This window comes from Lissotriton vulgaris, chromosome 7, assembly GCF_964263255.1.
Source record: "Lissotriton vulgaris chromosome 7, aLisVul1.2, whole genome shotgun sequence".
Lineage (NCBI taxonomy): Eukaryota > Metazoa > Chordata > Amphibia > Caudata > Salamandridae > Lissotriton > Lissotriton vulgaris.
Genome location: NC_141695.1, coordinates 1373420025 through 1373443630, shown reverse-complemented (window position 1 = coordinate 1373443630; position 23606 = coordinate 1373420025). Strand labels below are relative to the sequence as shown.

General features: G+C 46.8%; 1 protein-coding gene across 1 annotated transcript; it reads right to left on the bottom strand.

The window, feature by feature from the left end:
- Window positions 1-1924: 1924 nt before the first annotated feature.
- Window positions 1925-15388, bottom strand: LOC147703738 (zymogen granule membrane protein 16-like). Its single transcript, XM_086928965.1, has 3 exons — window positions 15332-15388; window positions 4150-4282; window positions 1925-3150 (listed from the first exon to the last, which is right to left on the bottom strand). Exons 1-3 carry the CDS (start codon window positions 15384-15386, stop codon window positions 2829-2831), a joined length of 510 nt encoding a protein of 169 aa, XP_086785091.1. The 5' UTR covers window positions 15387-15388; the 3' UTR covers window positions 1925-2828.
- Window positions 15389-23606: the final 8218 nt, after the last annotated feature.

Genomic DNA, 23606 nt, shown 5'->3' with positions numbered 1-23606 from the left:
TGAGTGATGTTTTTCCACACTAAAGAGGGTAAAACAGTTTTTGCGAAACACTATGACTCAAGCTAGACTTAATGCTTTGGCTATGCTGTCAATTGAAAAAGAGCTAATAAAGGAAATACCAGAATTCAACAAAAGAACAATCGAAAAGTTTGTTCATATTAAAGATCGACGAGCAAACTTTCTATATAAATAGAAAATATGAATCTGATGTGTGATCATACTTTCAGGTGTTTATAGCTCAGTTTGTTTTGTTTGACAACATTAGGAAGTACTGTTGGAAATGTTCTCATTCCATTTAATATTCATACAACTCCTGTACAGTTGATATGTATTTATATATGTGTGCTTATGTATCTGTGAGTTTATATATATTTGTTTTCACATTTTATTATTATTTAAAATATTTTTGTTGTTAGTGTCTCTTCGAGTTACCGCATGCTGCACGTGTGCTGCCTAGGCAAAACCTAAAAACAGTTTAAGAGTGATGAGGCAAGAGATACATAAGAATGGCAATAAAAAGAAGTGAAACTGAGCAATAACAGAAAGGAAAAAAAGAGGTGGGCATGCACAAGGAGGCTAGCAGAAACCAACAAGGAAAGATAGACTGCTGGTAGCTTTGCATCACAGAAGGGAAGTGTACACCAAAATGAGGCACCCTAAATGAGAATGTAAAGTTTACACATTAAAGCTCATGATTACTTCCATTGCATTTTAGAATGATGAGAGGTACATTGTGGCAGAGCATATCCCAGCTATACTCAGCCCTGTGCCATTAATTAATTGGAAATGCTTAAATTGAGCAGTTGCTTTTTCGGATGCTAAGACGTCATGGGCTAGGGGAACGTATCAGCATCCTCACCAACGTTTGGACCTCTCCGCTGTAGTAAGTAGAATGCTGGCACACCCAAGCAGAAGCCCTGATGTATCTGAAGAAAGCTGACTTCCCTTGTCTCAGACCCGAAGCAGAGTGTGATCCTCAACAGCAGAGAAAGTGAAAATAACTTCCCTGCTTGTAGTGGGCAGCAGTGCTTCTGGAACAGTTTTAAGTGAAACCTACCAGACAGTACAGCTTTGTGTTTTGTAATTCACACTTGCTTGCTTTCTATTTGCTGCCTTTGTTTGTTTTAGGCCAGTCAGCTTGAGTTTGTCCCTTCCCTTGCCCAAATCATATTTATGGTATCCTTCCACCAGGGCTTTATTTCTGTAAACAGACCTTGAACTCTTGTTCTTACCTTGTCACATTTGCTGTTCATTCAAAGACAGAGATCAAAGGTCAGGATCTGTCTTCTGAGGGAGCTTGGTGTTTACTTTTCTTTCTCTGATTTCAAAGTAAGATGACTTATTTAACAATCATGCTGGTTACTGCTGTGTGCTATACCGAAAGTTGTACAATGCTATTTTGTTCTACCACACAACAAAATGCAAATGTCTGTACATGAACTGTGCAGATATTTCAGAATCAGGGAGGTAAAAAGGAAGCACATTTTGGGGTAATTCTGAAGTGTGGTGGTAGCAAATATTTTAATATGATTTAAAAAAATCACTACAATAGGTGATAACAGTTCCACTCATTATCGTTTGTGTGCTGTACAGTTTTATCAGTAAAACTGTATGTCAGTGCAAATGTAATGGCAATTCAATTGAAGATGTGTTGTCTGCAATGGTAGTGTGCTACCACACCATGGATATTTCACTTTACCCCACTCCACTTCACTCTACGCTGCGCCACACCACTGCACTCTACTCTGCAATACTCCACATTACGCCACTCCCTTCTACACCACTGCACAGTGGCAAGAACCAAAAACACACAGCAATCAGCCAACAGCATAGCATTTACCATCTACCAGGTAGTTCAATTACTTAGATGGTTAAAAGGAAGTAAGAAACATGATTTACACAGGGAACACTGGAGCCCAAATTTACAATGAGTTTGCAATACGTTTTTAATGCAGACCTGACACAAAGTCTTCTGCTGGGGTTTACAGAGCAATGCAAATCACAACAACATGCTTTGCCTTGTAACAAAGTGTTCTTTTGCGTCAGGTAGGCGTTCTAAGGGTGAATCATGAACATTCCTGTGCATCCACCCATTGATTTTTACTCAAATCCATTTCTACAAAGACATCTAGACATGCATTTGCACAAAAGTCTTGAGCATACCTGAGCTGGCGTCCCTTTCTGCAGAAAAAACGATGCAGACCACAACACAGACTCCCTTGCACTATGGTGCAATTGTGCCAGTGTTGGCTCATAGCTGCGTAATGTGTGCCAGTACATGGATAGATTAGAACATTACTTTGTATACATATAGTGCAGTTATGCCCTCTCCAGTTCATGCCACACTACACAGCAATGCTGCTTGCTACCTTGCATTGTGTAACTTCTTAGTAAATATGGCACTCGATGTCTGTCCCGCTATATTATTTTTAGGGAGGTGAGACAAAAAGCATCCTGGGGGAATGATCAAGATAATCCTTATTTGTTGAGAGTGAGGTATGAGCCTCTATTTTCTATTTTTCCTGAGGGTTGCCATCCAGTCTTAATCCAGAACGTGTGTGGATTTGTGTAACCTTTGGTGGAGGCCCCCTCCTCCTATCTTGCAAGAGATCTCCCTATGCTTTTGTTATGCCACTGCAACCCCTCTTTCTGTAAATTAGAATAAGACCAAAAAATCAAACTTTCAATCAAATGTCAAAACAAATTTATTTTGTTGGTTATTACAGCACTCATAAATTCGCCCGAGAGGTTGACGTGGAAGAAAATGGAGTGCATTTACTAGGAGTGATTGAGCTTTTTGAGAGTTGGTGAGAAAGAGTCCAAGGCGCCTATTGGTTGCAGTGAACACAGCCGCTGTTGGGCTTGTCCCAGTGGAAGCCGATGGCGTCAATGACTGAGCCTGAGCTGCCACTCACGTAGCGCAAAACAGAGCCAGGATAAAGGGGAGCGGCATTGAAGCTGGTACCATAGTCTTTGCCGAATGGGAAGTGGCGGCCCTTGTTGGTGATGAAGACCAGCTTGCGGATGTAGTCTGAGTACTTGCCTTGCACCTGTATGAAGTGCTCTCCGGGGTGCAGGAAAACCTCCTCCAGGTCACCAAGCCTCCCTCCCTGGTAGGTGCTCCATGTAGTGCCATAACGAACCTGAAGCCTGCAGAAGGTCAAAACCAACATAGAGTTCATCATGACTACAATGGAATCAGTTTTCCTTTCTAAAACATTAGACATTGCGGTCAAATTGAATAGCATAATCTTGGAGCACATCCCACAGGTCACAGATGCAGGCTTAGCCACATAACTGAGCAGAAGAACACTGCTGATGCGGGAACTGAGTAAGTGTCAATAGAGGTGCATCAGTAGAGTGATCTGAAGACTGAGTGGCAGATCATCATAGTTAACTATGCCAGGGTCGAGGGTAACGGGTCAGACCTCTTTTAAGTGCATGAGGCCAATACTGGAGAGTGAGCAAGACTCCACTGTTGTGTATGTAATGTCAGAAGGGGAAATCAGTGAAACGCCATCAAAGTGTAGGGCCAGATGTATCAAAGGGTTTTGCCCATTCTGTGTCTATGGGGAAATGTGTTGATACATATGGCCCTAAGAGACGGGTGCACTGGCTATAAAAACGATGCCATTGAACCGTATGCGACTAGAGATGTGGGGATAAGTGATATTTTTAAGAGGTGTGGCAACCTAAAGGGCTTATGATCCCACATTAGGCCTTCAGTGGGGGGATGAGAAGATTATTTTTGAAAAAATAGGTACAATTTCAGAAATTACAATAAATTACGCATTATTACGTAAAATGCAAAACTGCCATTTGGTGCTAGATTTTAGCACGACATGCACCCTCGCATCCATTTTGGAAACAAGGACACATTTCGCACTAAAATATGGTGCAAAATAACACAAACAGTGCTAACAGCAGCTGTTCCCGTTCGGGTCTATCACGTTGTTCCATGTGCTTGCGTTGTCCACAAAGGTAGTTTTGCAACACGGCATAATATCGCAATTTCAAGTAATTCGTGTAGCTAGGCTAACAGAACATTTCTAAAGTAATATAAGATTGCGGTTGCAGAATGAGAATTAAACCCGAACCTTCGCCTTCAGCAGAATCTTAGGTTGAGACCCACATTCGTCATGGACTCACCCTGTGACGAACCGTCTGTTGATCCGGATTCTCAGGGCCGTCACCGGTCCGTCCAGCTGGTTTCCTGATTGGGAAAACCTCTTTCCACGACCGCCGCCATATTCTCCGGAGTATGAAGAGGAGCGCGGAGTACCTGAGAAGAGAGGGGGAGAAACCCACAAGATGAGCATGCAAAGGAAGAGGGCGTGTGTGTGTTTTGCAACTCCAATGTACACCTTCAGACTAAGACGCGCCATAATCATTCTCAGAAACAGTGAGTTCGCTTAGCACATCAAGATCATGAAAGGTCAGTGTTATGGAGATAGCGTGGTTTATTCTGAATTTTGAGGGTCCTGTCGAGTCCTAAATCTAGCTGCGCAGCGCAGGTAGCAGGGCGCGCAATCAAGGACTCAGGACACGCTGTTTCTCTCCGCGTGGTCTGGACTAACTCCGTGGCCCCGCCTCTCTTTATTTAAAGCCTACGCGACCGTGACGTATCACGGCCGCGTTAACGCACTGCTGCGTACGTGACAACTCTCCCGCACGCATGCGGCTTCTAGAACATTACATACCTTTCAACCTTTATTAAAGTTCGAAATTCAGAAACAACACGGGCAACCAGCCCACTATAAAAGTCTTGGCAGTTCAAACAGTTATCAACTACGCCAGGCATGGCTAGAACAAAAGTCAAAATGGCCGGCAGGCCTGTTACCAGTTCATGTCGCAGATACCGCCATCTCAGCCCACAGCAAAGTCCGCCAGTTGCGATGAGGGTGCGGGGTTTCTTCTCAGTCCATAGGCGCGGCCTCTCCCCTGAACAGGACCCTTCGTGGAGTGCTCGATGGGGCCGGGACCGGCGATGAACCACCTCCAGGGGTCCGAGGGCTATCGGTGTCCGCTGTCCCCGGACTCGGAGGGCCTGCTTCTGCTCTCTCTCCTGAGCCTCATGGCACAGCCGACAATGCCGGGGTATCCGATGTGGAGGGTTTGGCCCTGAGGGGTCTTGTTCCTGGCTAGGGCGACCTCCGGCGGGGGCTGTTGCACGCTTGAAGAATGAAACGTTCTTGGTGACACTTTCGCCGTCTCTCTGGGCGGTTATCATCGTGCCCGACCGACGTGTGACAGTCCAGGGATGGGGCTCAAAGGGGAGCCGGAACTTGCTTCCCGGGAATCGGTCTCGCACATAGACCCAGTCTCGCTCCTCGATCGGGGAGTTCCTGCTCCTGCGCCTAAAACTGGCATATTCGTTTGAGCGCCTCCGATTGACTTGGGCTAGCTGTGAGTTTGCTCTCGTGGGAGTCCAGGTGCGGTGGTGAGGAATAGTATCTCGGACTATTCGGCCCATGGTGGAGGGTCCCGGGGCCGCGGTAGTAGTGCGGTGGGGCGTAAGTCTATATTCTCGTAGGAAGGTGTACAGGGCCCTCTCGACCGGTGCCTCCTTTGCTTGGGCAATTCGTATCACTTTATTCAGGGTCCTCATAAATCGCTCCACTTTTCCGTTGGCCTGGGGCTATCTGGGGGTGATTTTCCTGTGGTGGATTCCCCATTCGTGGAGGTAGTCCGCGAGTTCCTGGCTTTGAAATGGGGGCCCGTTGTCCGTCTTCATTTGTTCGAAGATTCCGTGTGTGGCGATTACTTTCTCTAGTTTGGTGATCACTTCCTTGGCGGTCAGCGACGATATGATCTCGACTTCAGGGTATCTTGTGAGGTCGTCGATGACGACGAGCATGTGGCGGCCGTCTGGAAGGTGACCAAAATCGACACTCACTCGCTCCCAGGGTTTTGTCGGTTCGTCCTCGGTGATGATTGGTGCCGGGGTATCCGATGGGCCTGCCGCCTGGCACCAGTGGCATGCTTTCACCCACTGCTCGACCTTCTCATCTATCCCAGGGAACCAGATTTTCGCCCGGAGCCTGCTCTTTGTTTTCACGATCCCTTGGTGGCCACGGTGGGCGAGTTCTACGGCCTGTTGTGACAGACTTGCCGGCATGACAATTCTGGGTCCCCGGAGGAGACATCCCTGGGTGTCCACTGATAGTTCGTCTTTCACTCTGAGGATTGCCTCGAGGACTCCCCGTGCCTCCGGAGTTTGTTGACCTAGGGAATTGGCTAGTGACTTCCAGTCGCTGCTTCTGGTTGCTTCAATAGCCGGCTGGAGGGGCTCATCGTTCGGGGTCGCGTCCACGATTTGATCGAGGCTGATTGGCAGGGGCCTGGAGCGCTCCAGAATGTTCCTGACGTACTCTTCCGTGTCCTCGGCGTCTTCTCTTTCTTGTGTGGTGGCCGCCCGAGGATGCCGGGATAAGTAGTCAGCCGGGTTGTTCACTCCGGGCTTGAATTCTAACCTGTAGTCGTATTCCTGGAGCTGCAAGATCCATTTTTCGATCCTCGGGGGAGGTTTAGACACCGAGCCTCTGAACAGGGGAAGCAGGGGTTTATGGTCAGTGAATACGGTAAAAGGGTGACCGTATACATACACAAGAAAATGCCGGCATGCCCAATGTATCGCGATGGCCTCTCTTTCAATTTGTGAGTACCTCTGTTCGGTCTCCGTGAGGGAGCAGCTCGCGTAGGCTATTGGCACCCAGTCCTCTCCATTTCGGCTCTGGGTCAGTACAGCTCCAAGCCCATGGGGGCTGGCGTCCACTGCGATGTTCGTTGACTTCGTGGGGTCAAAATAGGACAGGGTGGTGTCTGCGGACAAGGCGACCTTGGTGTTCTGGAATGCCAATTCTTGTTCCTCACCCCAGTGCCATGGAGTGGTGGTCTTCGTGAGTTCCCTTAGCGGTCTGGTGAGGTTGGAGAGTTCTGGGATGAACCTCCCGCAGAAATTCACCATCCCCAGAAAGCTTCGTACCTCCGACACGTTGGTGGGGGCCGGGGCGGCCTGTACCTCCTTCACTTTCTCGGGGTCTGGTGCTACCCCTTTGTCGGAGAAGGTGTACCCGAAGAAACTGATGGTGTTCCTCAGGAACTGGCATTTCTCTCGGTGGAGGGTGAGGCCTGAGTCTCGGATCCTCTGTAGCACGCTCCTAAGTCTCCGGTGGTGCTCCTCGATGGTGTCGGCATAAATCAACAGATCGTCGCTGACGTTGAGGACTCCGGTTATTCCGCTCAGCACTTCTCGAATGGTGTTTTGAAACACTTCGGCCGCACTCGAGATCCCAAAATTGAGTCTTCTGTATCGTCTCAGCCTGACGTGAGTGGAGAACGTCGTGATATATCTTGAGTCGGGGTGTAGGGGCAGCTGGTGATAGCCCGACCTCAAGTCAACTTTAGAAAACCATTTTGCCCCGTTCAGCTCTCCTAATATATTGTCTATTGTGGGCGTTAGATGTCTCTCTCGTTTGACGGCGGCGTTGGGTAAACGCATGTCTACGCAGATGCGTACTTGGCCTGGTTGCTTGGGTTTTCGCGCCACTACGATCGGCGACACCCAGGCTGACCTTCTCGATGATTCCTTGCTTTTCGAGGCTCTCCAGTTCCTGTTCCACTTTCTTCCGGAGGTGGAAGGCAATTCTTCGATGGCGTAGGGCTACTGGCTGTATGGATTGGTCAATATGTAGGGATACCTCCTTCCCTCTGAGGCACCCGATGCCTTTGAAGACATCGTCGAACTCTTCGATGATTGTCTCGAGTTCCTCCTCTAGAACCGCCATGGCGAAAGATATGAGGTGGAGTTCTTCCGCTGTTTGACCACTCAGCAGCATTCCGCTACCTTCCTTGGTGACATAGATTGTGGACGACGCCTTTTTGTCCTGGTGGTAGATATCTGTCTGGAAGCATCCTACCAATGGGATGGGAGCCTTTTGCCCATAAGCGAAAACCCTGATTTTCGCGGGTTGCAGGCTGGGTTTTTCCCGCAGTTGTGCGTAGACATTGGCGGCCATGAGTTCAATTGATGCGCCGGTATCGATGGTCGCTCGCACTTCTTGGTTCTGGATGTTTATCCTGCACTTCGGTAGCCGTCGGTTCTTCTTATGTGGTTGGCTGATAGCGAGTACGTAGTGTACAGGGTAGCTAGCGTTGTCGTCGTCCATATCCTCGCTCTCAGGCCTTTCTAGCACTGTGTGGGCAGTCTCTGATTTGAGCTTGGACGATCTGCATACTGAGGCAAAATGGTTCATGCGCCCGCATGACCCGCATTTCTTTCCACGGGCCGGGCAATCTTGCGCTCTATGCTGTAAGCCACCGCAGTATCCGCAGTCTTTCTGGCAGTCTTGAGGCCTACCTCTCGCTGCGGGGCGTTGTTTGGGCCGCACTACGTTGACGTGTTCAGCCACGTGCACTTGTTCTGTTTTCGCGGGCCTGTGCAGAGCTGCCTCCATGTGGGACGCCCTCGCTTGGGATAGTTCATTTGAGCGCCCCAGTATGAGGATGTCTACCAGTGGTTTACCGTCCTCTTGGAGGATTTTCACCCTCAATTCAGAGGAATAGCATCCCTGAATGATTTGTACGCGGATCTCCTCTTGCTCATCACGGAATCCGCACGTGCTCGCCAGTTCTTTGAGGCGGCCATGGAAGGCGTCGAGTGATTCTTCCGCCTCCTGTCGTGCTTGTCGAAATATGAACCGTTCATAATCCTTGCTCTGCATCGGCTCAAAGTGGGCATTGAGCGCGTTGAGGAGAGTGACGTATGTGTGAGGGGTGGCCTCTGTCAGTGTTTTGTAGATACGATGGATATCCTTCCCCCCGAGGTGTAGGAGCAGCGCTCTGCGCCTCTCTCTGGCCGTGCCGGCACCCTCAAAGTAGAAATGCAGCCTCTCAACCCAGTCTTTCCATCGCGGGGCAAGGGCTGCCGGCGCACCATCAACCGAGAAGGGCTCGATGGGCGGAATGGACGTCAAGGTGGGCGGAGGCGATGATCCCCACGCCGGTAGGGTACAGGATGTAGGGCCGCCGGTCAGGGTATGAACACTGACAGGGCGAGGTTAGGTTTGCGGCACCTCGCGAGTTCTTCAGACCCTCGTCGCCATTGTCGAGTCCTAAATCTAGCTGCAGGTAGCAGGGTGCGCAATCAAGGACTCAGGACACGCTGTTTCTCTCCGCGTGGTCCGGACTAACTCCGTGGCCCCGCCTCTCTTTATTTAAAGCCTACGCGACCGTGACGTATCACGGCCGCGTTAACGCACTGCTGCGTACGTGACAACTCTCCCGCACGCATGCGGCTTCTAGAACATTACAGGTCCAACCCTGAGAGTTTTACATATAACCGGGCAGCAGCACTGTTAATCACGATCATGAGGCCTTATTCTGTAAAGTGTGAATTAATGAAACAAGCATTGGCAATTGGCCTTGGCTAGCGGTTATTTTTATTAATTAAAAATATATATTGAAGGCAAATGCCACAAAACAAGAACTCCTAAATGTGGGGGCCATATGTTTGCAATAAAATGTGTAAATTTAAAAAAAATGCATATAGTTTTAACAAGACAGTAAAAGTATTTCTTAGCTTTAAGAAGAATTTAGAACAGAAATGGAAACCCATTTTCATGTTAACGCACATCAAAGAAAAATATGATTCTTATCTGTGAAAAGAAAAATTGTTATTGGCTTTGAATTACTGTAACACGGTTTAAACACGCAAAATCGCTAACAAAATAGAAAAAGGCTAACGAATGAAGAGAAGAAAGTATTGGCAGAGTATGGTATTAGAACACAAGGCTATCACCAAGGTGCATTTCTTTTTAGATGGGGTTGCACATGTGTGCATGAGAGGCAATGGCTAAAGTGGGCTGCCCATTTCCCAATGCTGCATACTATGGAAACAAAATATGAATGACAGGTGTACAGACCAATGAACGAAGAGGACTGACCCAAAGCCCCTCTACATATGTGTATATGTTTGCATTCTATATTTATATTTTTTATTGAACGAGGCTAGCAAATAAGTATAGCTGCCTCAAGGCCAGACCTAAAAAATTGGGAAATGCCATTTGGCTCCATATTTACTTCTTGTATAGCAATGACTTGAGCAACAGGTTTTGCTGCAATCCATATAACATAAAGATGTTTGTGCAGACAGCACGTCGCCGGGGCCTTTCTTAAATGAATATGGTCAGAAGCTTTTCTGTGGTCATAGGTACAATGTTCCACAGCTGTGGAGCTCAGGTGGAGAACTGGAGGTCTCCTCCCATCTGGTACCTGGCTTTTAGCGCATTCAATTAGCCGTGATCTGGATACATGAGGGGCACTTTCCTCGCTCAAATATAAATGTGCATATTATTTAAATACTTAGAAGTCAATCAAAGAAACTTTCGGTAACCCCGCTCCTTAAACAGGCGGCAATGCAGACTTTTGGTCAGAAGGCCAGCAGCCTCATTTGCTTTTTCTAAAGGTGGGTCAGGCTGCTGAATTTTGGACCATCCCCAGAGGTATATGAGAGGTCAATTTTTAGTTTATGGGGTTCCCTACCACAATTGTATGACCATCTCTAGGTTGATAGGGATACTCTCAATAGTTGATACAGCCTCAGTAATGACCCTTGCACCATCTGCCCAGTTTGGGCACCCATATTCTGGTCAGAGATATGCCCCTCTCACCCTTTCCCTCTCCTAATTCACAAGGCTTTTTGTCTGTGTCACAATGTCATGTTCACAAAAAGAGAGGTTTGGGGCACCTTGCCTGCAATGGTGTTATAAGTTACAGAAACTGAAGAAAAGTACCTCTTTTTTGACCCATCTAACTCTAGGTCACTGTTTCAATTTGCCACAGACTGGAGGTTCTATGCCCATGTGCCAAAATCCTCTTTGCGCCGCACCATCCATTATGAGTCAAAACAAGGGTGTGCTTCAAAAAGACAACTGTTTTTTCAACTCTGACAATGCACTGAGGCCTGCTAACCAGACCTTAGTGCCAGTGCTTTTAACACTTAGAAGGATGTGCTTGATTGGCTAAGCCTGATTGGCATATGTTAACTTACTTTTGAGACCCTAGTATATGATACCAAAGGTACTCAAGGTCTTTAAGTTAAAGTGTTTCTTCCCAGGACTGCGGCCCAACTGTTGCTGTGACAATAGGACAACATGTCTCCAAACCTTGCCCTGCATACTGGTAGAGCAGTTTTAAGCTGCTAACTCGACTTTGCCATTTAAACTAATAGCAAAGCCCAAAGCCCTCCTTTTTAGTATATATGTCACCCCTACACAGTCGGTTTATCGAATCCTATGGCGGGGTGCTGTATGTTGGAAATTCGGACATGTATCTTTAAGTGTCCTAACAGTAAAAACCCCACTTTTTCATTTATACTGCGGAAAGGCTGGTAGTCCTGTTGGCAAGTACTGGGTTAAATGCTGACCACTCAGCTGCGCTAACTCCTGATTGGGACTACTAAACTTGGTACTTCAAGGTATCAAATTAATGGATACATTAAACTCGACTTAATGCCTATGTTTAATTTAGTGTAACTTTTAAGCAAAGGTAAGTTTTGGAAAGTTGCCACTCTGTTGCCCAAGTTTTCTAGTGAATCACTGCTACGAGGTTGGGCAACCCAATAACCCTTAGGGAGCTAGTGTATCCCTTACATATAAGGCAACTTGCTAACAAGTGGATCATTTATAAAGTTATTTAGTAAGAAATAAAATCAGTTGTTGTCAAAAAGAGTTAATCTAAAGACAAATCTAGTCAAGTGATCAATCACATAACTCAATTGAGAAAAAAGTACAAACAGACATACACAAATGTGATTTTAGAAGGAAAAATGTATATTGTTCTTTTGTTGAGGTAGATGAGTTGGCATCGGGGTATGGAGAGGGGAAACCAGTTGCTGTATTTTCCATGAGCGTGTAGCCCTACAGTAGCCATACCTGTAGGGTGCGCTACCAAACTCCACACACCGAGAGAAGGGTTCTGCCAATTTGGGAGAGAGCCTATTAGTGCACTGTGGGATAACTAGATGCCACACTTCACAGAAATTCATCATCAGGAAGGAAAATTGCTACTAGCCCATAGGCTAGGGACCAATACATCCCCTGAGGACATTTTCTGGGCATAAATACGGCACCCCTGGCACCTAGACCTCAGATCGTAGATGGTCTGGAGAAAGGAGCAAAGATGGATTGCACGGCTGTTCCGTGTACCTGGCAAGAGAGGCTGCACCATTCGCTTGACTGCACCTTCTAATCCTTGGCGTAGCAAAGAGAAGAATGTACCTGTGGTGCCTGGCTCGTGGAAAAGTCACTCCAGAGCCCCAGACTAATAAGGTGAACTCAAAGAGTCAGTTAGAAGATTATGTGTTACAGCACCAGGGCCACAAGAGCTGAAGTTGCCCATTCTGGTCAGTTAGTAGCCAAAAATGCTTGACTGCAGACGTGCAGCCTGGATGATCAAGTCCTGACTCTCAAAAGTTTACACCCAAGTCAGCTGGCCCCAGGAAAGTCATTGAAGTGCAGTTTGTCAGCCAAGACAGAGATTGGCCTGCACCAAAGGAACCACTGTTTTTCTGTTACTGGAGACCAGCAGTCCAGTCCTGGAATATTTGTCCAACGAGGCTCCAGAAATGCAAACAGGAGCGATAATTTTTTTTGCCCTAGTGCAATTTTCTTATATGGGCGGTCACAGTCAGAAGGCTGCTTCTCGAGTAGATTTGCTGCCGCTCAAGTTAGATTTTCTACTAGAGCGGCAGAAAAATCAACTCGAATGGATGCCCGCTCTTGCGCATCGTATTGAGCCGTCTGTGCTAATTTCTCAGCGTTGCTCTCACTAAATTACAGCGTGAATACCGCAAGGTGTATGTTTTCCACACGTTGGCGGAATCTCTTAGAATTTTTATGGAACTCCGCGAGTTCTGCCCACCCCTACTAAAAACGGTGCAGACCAGTGCTTTAAATGGGACGGTACTGTCCGGTACGGAGTACCGGCACTTTTTTATTTTGTGAGGGAGAGTACTGGCACTTCTCAAGAGAAATTGTATACTTTTAATTGGAGAGTACCGGCACTTCTGGGACACAAGCAGGTACTCTGCTACAGAGTACCTGCACTTCAATTTTTCCATTTCAAGCACTGGTGCAGACCGTTAATGACAGCGGTTAGAGTTGTGAAAGTGCAGCATCACATGGTAATACTTCGAGGTGCCAACGGTCATTCTTGCCGCTGTTGGTAGAACCACTTTAAGGATGCTGTGCGAGAGGCAGTTAAGGCAAAAATACTACCGTCTAGATGGGAGATGATTAGAGTGCGTACAGCGTGTTGCTTGAGTTCCTACTTAGTGATTTATTGTAATGTATTTTACTGGGGGTGTTAGAAAGTGCTCACCTATCCTGCAGATTTAGAAAAGGGGGTGGTGATGAACAGAGTGTCTGAATTAAGCAGACCACTCTTACCCAGTCCAAAGATCCGGGCTTGATCCATCACCGTTATTTACCTCACTGCCCCATCCCAGCTCAGAACCTGGCTATATGCAAATCAGTCTGTCCCTGGCCCAGTGCATCATGGGAACAGGGCAGACTAAACTACCAAGCCAATTCTTCACCAGAAAGGAAACAAGCTACCGGGGACCGGTTTCTGGCATTTCAGCCGTCTTCGGCCCGGCTTGCTTGAATCCTGATGGAGCAGTGAGAAAGGGACTCATGTCTGAGTATACCCTGCCACACCTATAGTGGCCAAAAACGATTTAGAAAAGGGGGTGGTGATGAACAGAGTGTCTGAATTAAGCAGACCACTCTTACCCAGTCCAAAGATCCGGGCTTGATTCATCACCGTTATTTATCTCACTGCCCCATCCCAGCTCAGAACCTGGCTATATGCAAATCAGTCTGTCCCTGGCACAGTGCATCATGGGAACAGGGCAGACTAAACTACCAAGCCAATTCTTCACCAGAAAGGAAACAAGCTACCGGGGACCGGTTTCTGGCATTTCAGCCGTCTTCGGCCCGGCTTGCTTGAATCCTGATGGAGCAGTGAGAAAGGGACTCATGTCTGAGTATACCCTGCCACACCTATAGTGGCCAAAAACGATTTAGAAAAGGGGGTGGTGATGAACAGAGTGTCTGAATTAAGCAGACCACTCTTACCCAGTCCAAAGATCCGGGGTTGATCCATCACCGTTATTTATCTCACTGCCCCATCCCAGCTCAGAACCTGGCTATATGCAAATCAGTCTGTCCCTGGCCCAGTGCATCATGGGAACAGGGCAGACTAAACTACCAAGCCAATTCTTCACCAGAAAGGAAACAAGCTACCGGGGACTAGACTAGAGTGCGTACAGCGCGTTGCTTGAGTTCCTACTTAGTGATTTATTGTAATGTATTTTACTGGGGGTGTTTATAAAGTGCTCACCTATCCTGCAGGCCAGTGAAAGTCTGAGGTGCAAAGGAAGGACATTCTAGATTCGTAGTCCATATGCTGAAAAAGTTTGTTGACAGGTGTGTTTTTAGGTATTTTGTTCTTCCAACATGGCAAGTAATGTGCTTTTTGTCGTGCATTTTCCGTCAGTGGCGCGTGCAGGTAAGAGCGATGGGGTCGGGTCGGGAGGGATTTCGACGGACGATGATGAGGGAAAAGTAAATAAATAATTAATTTTCTCCCACCGTCGTCTGTCGAAATCACCCACCCGGCCCCACCGGTCTTACCTGCACTGGCCGTTGCTGGCATTTTCCTCCCAATGCCAGTGTCGGCTACAGAAGATAAACACCTGTACAGCCAGTCACAAAAACTGCACTAAAAACACCAGCAGAATCGTTCATTCAGGTTCTAGGAAGGTGAAGTTAACACGCAGCACAGTATGAAGTTAAAAAACAATGTACTACTAAATCATAGTTGACGCGGGTGATGCAAAAAGTTGTAAAACGCCTTTCACCAATCCAATACACCCCATAAAGACAACCCAAAACCTGGATTAACTCAAATGGGTTTGCCAAGTAGGCCCCAAGATCTACCCACCCCAAGGAATTCAACCACAGGCAAAACCCAACACCATTCACAACTCTATACTCACTACACTTGGTCAGGGCCTGTCTGTGAACTCCCACCACAGAACATCTTGTGTGCAAAGCCATAACTTGAATTGAAGCACTAAGAAGCCAGGTAATTTCACAATGTGTGATAAATAAAACGCATAACATAATATGAATTATTACATTCCTGCAGTACTGGAATTCCCTTTTTCCATAACACTAATGTCCCTGTCATTCTGCATACACCGTATTCCCTGTAGGTCTGCGGGCTACCAATTTCCTAATATTGTGAATCCCTCGTGGGATCTTACCTGCATTAACGCAGAGAGCGGCGCACAGAAGGGCCAGTAATGCGATATACGCCATCCTGCAGGCAAAAGAGAGGGGGGTAACAATGTAAGACAGGCCATAAGCGAGACAATCACAGAAGAATCACAGAGGTAAAGACGAAGGGCACTCCCAAGCATGCACTGGCAGTCAGCAGCACACACTAGTGGTCCCAGAGTGCCGTCATAGAACAACCACATACAGTCAGGTAATCAGTATTTCATTTTAATAAAACATTCAAATGTAATTTAAAGAATAAAAAGGAACACATTTAGAAATAAATAAAACATTAAGGCAGACCCATTGCTAATGATTACCAAATACCAAAGCTGTCTAGTTTTGATTCCACTTCTTGTCTCTTTCTCGCCATCCTACAAATGTCTCCCTAATTCCCCACTGCAGATTCACAGGCAACTTTGCATTCTTTCCTTGTCACTGTCTTCTTTTCTTTTACTTCCTCCTTTTTTCTCAGTTTTCTGTCTTTCTCTTTTTCGCTCCGAGTCAAAATTAGAATAATGAAAAATAAGGCCCATTCCCCCCCAAAAACGTGTGTCAGTGCACACTACCTGCACCCGCCGGCAAAGTTTAAGCACTGGTCATGCATGCAGCAACACACACAATACAGGCAAATTCCAGCGCACAGGCAGTCACAGAGCAGCCTGTTTTAGGCAGACATGCTCACTGACATGACTTAAGATCTTCTCGATTATGGCCGACGGCTCTGTTGAGGCTGGCCTTTGGCAGAAGGTTATAAATGCACAGGACAGGAGTCAGGACCAGGAGCAGCCTTGGGAAGTGTTTTAACACCAGCACCACAATGCACTGAGAGTGGGCGGCTCACCATCCCCAGGGGAGTTTCACTCAGATTGGAGGGAGAGTGATCGACTGGTTACTCCTTAACCTCTCCAAGAAAATGTTTGAACCAGGTGGCATATATTACCCCACAATTTTCAGACCTATTTGGTAAAACTTCCATAGTTGTAAAAGGCAGTTCTGACGTTGAACTAATGAAGCATTTCAGTAGTTCAGGTTCTGTCGCAGTACCCCGGAACACGACTCCTCAGCACCAGCAAATCATAATGTTTGCACATTTAAGTGTGGGACGTTTACCACCATTTACCACCCATGTTATAGACAGGGCGCACTGCCTCCTGCAGCGCCTGACACAAACAGGGACAGTGCTCCTTAGTACAATTAATGCACTGTCTTAGGGCAGCCGCAAATCTGCACCTACTCTGGGAGCAGCGCATTCAGTGAGATATGGAGTGACTGCTTATATGTTGCTTCGAGTTTCTCAGGCGCTACATGTGTGCCAGTGCCATCAGTATTACAGAAGGAGCAGCCTTCTACTATCCAATAGTGCCCTGGGGGCGCACAAAGATGGCACTTGTGCCCGTTGCGCCACCAGGGCGGGATGTATGTCAGTACAACGCAATCTTTTAGATCACGGTACTTTACAACGCGGTTATTACAACGCAAGTCGTTACAACGACTTGCGTTGGAGGGCGCGGATTTAGGAATATTATAATTTTATATTCCAACACCAGTCCACGTAACAGTAGGGAATGTGTTGGAATATAAAATTACAATATTCCTTAGCCAACAGCGCCATCCAGCGCAAGTCGTAATAACGACTTGCCTTGTAATGGTAGCGTGGTAAAGGTCGTGCGGTGTAAACACTGCGTTGTAAACGACGTTTACCCCAGGACGCGATGTATAATATGCCCCGCCCATGGTGTTAACTGGCAAAATGTTTCCATGCCTGAGGTGCTCCCTTCCTTGTTATGGAACAGGCAGTTGGGCTTCAGACCAGGCAGGGGAAAGAAACAACCCTGCTTAATGCAAGACAGCGTTTATTGGAGACCGCTTACGAAGGAAAGGCAGCACCGCTAGTGCTACCTGATCCATCCACCGCCTTTGACACTGGAAATCATGAGGTACTCTTTGTTAAGTGAAACCATTACATGATCTGTCAGTAACACGTGGGTAGTGGTTGGTACTGCATTCCAATGATCCTCAATTCATCGTTCTTATCAATGGGGATATTCAACAAGTTCAAAAAACGGAATGAAGCTATTAATATAGCTCAAACTTGGATGATGTCAAGTTGGCCCTTAATAAAGAAGGCACTCAAACAATTGCTCATGATGCTCAAGTGAAAAACTTCAGGTGGCCAGATGATGATGGGGTGCATTGGCATTAATATCACACAAAAGCAAGGAGGATCTTCTTTGATTGGCTTCTTAATCTTGAAAAGCAGACAGTCTCACAAAAAAGTGTGCTTTCCAGCAGAGGATACTTTTGAACCTTAGACCATTTTAGGGAGAAAAACACATGTCACCCCTAATGCAAGAGTCAATATTGGTTCTCAGACAGATCACTGCAGTGCTTTTTCTAGGGTTTCCCAAAGAGTTTATTGCATGACTACAGAACCAGGCTGCTACTGTCGGAACAGGAGGTCCAAGATATCTGCTCACAACTTCTGTTCTTAAAACGTTTACCCGGCCACCTATTGTCTCCGGAGTGGACTTCTGGGTATTGATGACTGTCCATCAGGCCTTCCAAGAGCTCTGGAAATGTTGATGCCATTGGTATAGACGAAAGAGGAGCCATAGATCGATGGACTCAAGCTTGCTGATAGCCCCTGCTCAAAGAGAAGCACCCTGGCTGGCAGATGTCTACTGCAAAGCACCTTAGTGTGGAATTAACTTCAAACAAACAATAAAGAATCTTCTAATCTGGCAAACTTTAAAAAGAGTCTAAAATTAGGCTGCTTTATAGGCCTTTAGCAGTGAGCTGAGGTTGTGCATACCGCCTGCAAACCTTTCTTGGCGCAATATAAATGTATGTAAAAAGGTCACTCAGTCAGTTACAGAGCTAAAGTCACTAAGCACCACCGCACAGCAAATAAACATGTAGCAAGAGCAGCGTACATGCAATCGCATAGCAGCACGCAAAAGCAATACAAGATACAAATCACCCCCGCCCATAACTAACACCACCGAAGATCCATATTCAGAGTTGCCACTTTTGAAAATCAATGTTCAGCAACTTTGTATGGAGGTAAATATGAGCATTTTGATATACATGTCAAAAGTCCCACTGAGCTGTATGGTTTCAGATGCAAAAATATAAGCATACTACAAGAAAATAGTTACTATGTGCAACAAGCATTGGAAATGCAATAGGTCTCGCATTAGGAAAGTTTGAGCTATTGGTATTGTAAATGACACTTTTTTATTTATGTGTTGGTTTTGAAAGTAGCAAAATTAATAGCTTTGTCAGTTACAATGTCAATAGTTTTAACTTTTGCAAATGTGACACCTATAGCATTTGTCATGCAATGTGTGTTGTATTTACGTGACTTAGATGTCTTGATATTACAAATAACAATGGCTTTTTAATTTTGTAAATAATTAATACTTAAATAAAAGTTATTGTAATTTATAATGGCAATAGCTTAAACGTTTATAAATAACTTTTGTGAAGATTATGTTCAGTGTATTTTATTGTGACGAAAATCCAAGAACATTGCATTTGCACCTACACACACACAGAGCCACACACATAGATGTGGTGGTGGTGGATCTGGGGGATATGGTGGTGGTGGTAATGGTGGATGTGGTGGTGATGGTGGTGGATGTGGGGTGGATGTGGTGGTGGATATGGTGGTGGTGGTGGATGTGGTGGAGGTGGTGGATGTGGTGGTGGTGGATGTGGTGGTTGTGGATGTGGTGGTTGTGGATGTGGTGGTTGTGGATGTTGGGGATGTGGTGAAAGTGTTGGTGGATGTGGTGGTGGATGTGGTGGTGGAAGTGATGGTGGTGGATGCGGTGGTGGATGAGGTGGCGGATGAGGTGGTGGATGTGGTGGTGGATGTGGTGGTGGTGGATGCGGTGGTGGTGGATGCGGTGGTGGATGTGGTGGTGGTGGTGGATGTGGTGGTGGATTTGGTGGTGGTGGATGCGGTGGAAGTGGTGGTGGATGTGGTGGTGGATGCGGTGGTGGTGGAAGTGATGGTGGTGGGTGTGGTGGATGTAGTGGTGGTGGATGCGGTGGTGGATGAGGTGGTGGTGGATGTGGATGTGGTGGTGATGGATGCGGTGGAAGTGGTGGATGTGGTGGTGGATGTGGTGGTGGATGTGGTGGTGGATGCGGTGGATGTGGTGGTGGTGGTGGATGTGATGGTGGATGTGGTAGTGATGGTGGATGTGGTGGTGGATGTGGATGTGGTGGTGGATGTGGTGGTGGATGTGGTGGTGGATGTGGTGGTGGATGTGGTGGTGGATGTGGTGGTGGATGTGGTGGTGGATGCGGTGGTGGATGCGGTGGTGGATGTGGTGGTGGATGCGGTGGTGGTGGTTGTAGTGGATGTGGTGGTGGATGTAGTGGTGGTGGGTGTGGTGGTGGTGGTGCATGCAGTGGTGGTAGATGCGGTGGTGGTGGATGTGGTGGTGGATGTGGCGGTGGATGTCATGGTGGATGTGGTGGTGGTGGGGGTGGTGGATGTGATGGTGGATGTGGTGGTGATGGTGGATGTGGTGGTGATGTGGTGGTGATGTGGTGGATGTGGTGGTGGTGGATGTGGTGGTTGTGGATGTGGTGAAAGTGGTGGTGGATGTGGTGGTGGAAGTGATGGTGGTGGGTGTGGTGGATGTGGTGGTGGTGGATGAGGTGGTGGATGTGGTGGTGGAGGTGGATGTGGTGGTGGTGGATGTGGCGGTGGTGGATGTGGCGGTGGTGGATGTGGCGGTGGTGGATGTGGCGGTGGATGCGGTGGTGGATGTGGCGGTGGATGTGGATGTGGATGTGATGGTGGATGTGGTGGTGGTGGATGCAGTGGTGAAGTGGTGGTGGATGTGGTGGTGGTGGATGTGGTGGTGGATGTGGTGGTGGATGTGATGGTGGATGTGGTGGTGATGGTGGATGTGGTGGTGGATGCGGTGGATGTGGTGGTGGTGGATGCGGTGGTGGTGGATGGGGTGGTGGTTGTAGTGGATGTGGTGGTGAGTGTGGTGGTGGTGGTGGATGCGGTGGTGGTGGATGTGGTGGTGGTGGATGCGGTGGTGGATGCGGTGGTGGATGTGGTGGTGGATGCGGTGGTGGTGGATGCGGTGGAAGTGGTGGATGTGGTGGTGGTGGTGGATGCGGTGGATGTGGTGGTGGTTGTGGATGTGGCGGTGGATGTCATGGTGGATGTCATGGTGGATGTGGATGTGATGGTGGATGTGGTGGTGGATGTGGTGGTGGATGTGATGGTGGATGTGGTGTTGATGGTGGATGTGGTGGTGGATGTGGTGGTGGATGTGGTAATGGTGAATGCGGTGGTGGTGGTGGTGGATGTGGTGGTGGATGTAGTGGTGGTGGGTGTGGTGGTGGTGGTGGTGGATACAGTGGTGGTGGATGTGGTGGTGGATGTTGCGGTGGATGTGGTGGTGGTGGGTGCGGTGGTGGTGGAAGCGGTGGATGTGACATTACGCCGCCCGGCCTCCGGGATGTGGGCCACGAGGCTGTGTGTGATCCTGAATGTTGCATACTGCTAGATAATGCCTCTTGATGCTTACGGGAGGTTTTGCCTGTTCATGTCCTCTGTGTTCCCGCAGTAAAAATATTTATAAAAATTAAAAGAAATACACAATTAGTTGAGAAATACACTGGCTACGTAGTTATCAGCTAAAAGTGTACTAAACCAGAGCAGCTGAAAGATCACAATTTCATGGTTAACGCATGTGCAGATTGTCAAGGTACTCGACATCTACCATAGCGATAAAACTAATTCCATACAACACATTTTGCTGCTCACATGTTTACTTAACATTGCAGCAAGGCAAGAGATTATCAAGAGAAAACTCAGACTGATAGGAGCTTTGTTAACACATGAACTGGCAAAGATATGAAAACCAATATGTACACTATTTATCAGCAGTACATTTAAAGAGCTGACTGGCAAAGGGGATATTTACTATTCATCTGGTCGATAAGGTGGAGGACTTTCAAACGGTCTGGACGACATGGCTGCTGCAATTCAACTGTAAGGCTGTGCACCGAACAAGCGTCCACCTCTCAGCAGGATGCAACTTCGCAGCAACAACAAAAAGACGTCCATTACATGTTAAAATGTTATGAGTTTATATTCAAGTTGACTCGTATACAGAATGCCCCCTTTTACTAGCATAAAAAGTCGGGAGCCTTGGGGGTTCACAATGGGCCACACGTGTCCAATTTCGATGTCAGGCAACTGAGACGAGCATTGTAGTATATTTAGCAAACGCAGTGACGTGACTGTTAAATAATGTACAATACCTAGGCGCATGTGCAGTTTGAACAAATCACTGTGCTAATTAAAGGTGACGTTGACAGCTGCTAAAAATACCAAATCAAGAAAAGAAAAAAAAATACCATCCGGTGGAGCCTAATGAAGTGACGACTGCCCAGCTTTATCCATATTCAACATTAACACAAAAAGAGTTTAGGTTTAACACACGCACCAAGCACAGTGCAGATGCTTCCGGACTAGGGTGCACAACTACAGAGATTAGATAAACATGACACGATACACCACTGAAGTATGCTCGTTTTCGCTAACACTGCTAACAGACGGAGGGCATTGCTGTGGGGAGGGGGGAGGAGAAATGCGACATGGCGGGCAGGGGAGGGGGCGGAGCGGCGAGAGGGTGTTAAGCAGCAGGGGCCTTTGAAGTGAAGCTAAGCTTCACTTCAAAGGTGTGGGAGGAGTACGGCTGAGGGAACAGACGGCGATTTGGTGATGTGCACGCGCATTTTAGGTCAATGCGCAAGCGCATTGACCTAAAAGCCACGGGCACAGCACCAAATCGCCCAGTTAGTTAAAGGTTGTTTAAAGCCCTATATACTCGCAAGCTCGATGCGTGCGCATCGAATAGCGAGACCTAAAAAGCAGAGTCTTTGATGTCCAAGAGGATTGGATGAGATGTGGAAGTTTTTGAGGCTAAAATTAATAAGTTTGAGGCATACTAAGAGCAATAGTTTGGTAAAGTCTAAGGGCTTAGTGGGGGTCGACATGGGTGTACAAGACATTAAAAATCTGGAGGAAACAGCACCAGCCATTAGTCAGGTAGTTGATAATTATAATAAGCAGTGACCACACAGGAAGTGATATCACATGTAGTGGCACTCTGGGAAGTTGTAATGAATATTCACTCAAACACAAAGTTATTACTACAACCACGTAGTGAATATAAATGCCTGAACCTTTCTGAACATTATACATCTTACCTACAATTTTACTGACTTATTTAAATTACAGCAAATTACAGCAAAAGTATCATAACTACAGGAAGAAAGAGATGAGGTTTTATGGCTTGACATACAAGTATACCTAATATACATTCAATCTTATGTCATTGCACCCTGGTAGTGTAGGGTCCCACTGTGTAAAAATAGTGTCTGCATAAAAATATATATATCTCCAGTTCGATGGATCTAACTAGATATGACTAGAAAGGATGATTGCTGCAGACTAATCTAGAGTTTTATTTAGATAAACAATGTCTGCTCTGGACTAAATAACACTACCTGTGTAAATAATACAATAGCCGTGAAAAGGGGATTGAGGCAGCAATAGATTGCACCTGCCCTTAGTGGAGTAACCGTAATCTAAGTACACAAGATGCTAGCGGGATGTATGACGATACAACGAGTTCTATTACAACGCGGTATGATACATCGCAGTCTTGACAATGCAAGTCGTTACATCAACTTGCGCTGGAGGGCGCTGGACTTAGGGACAGTGTGAATTTATTTTCCAACTCCAGTCTATGTACAGTAGGGAAGGTGTTGGAATAGTAAATTACACTATTCCTTAGTCTAGAGCACCCTCCAGTGCAAGTCGAAGTAATGACCTGCGTAGTCAAAACCGCAATGTAACATACCGCGTTGTAATGGATGCGTGGTAAAGGATGTTTCCCGTCCAGCACACTTAAATAAAATCGTAGTTTGACAGAGAATAACTCAATATACATGTAAGCATTTATCATTCATGTATCAAAATCAAATAATGGCAACTCCAGCAGAAGTTATATCTCCAAATCCTTTATCAATTCCTTATTTTTTTCTTTTCTTTTGTTCTCTCAACAAGTTAAAAGAATGTAGCCAATGTGTTTCATCCTCGCGGACTTCTTCAGGGCAGGATAGAACACTCTGTCTAAAATCTTCACCTTGTATTTTACTTTTATAATTTTTCTTTTAAATCTAGCGATACGTCATTATCTAATATCTCAG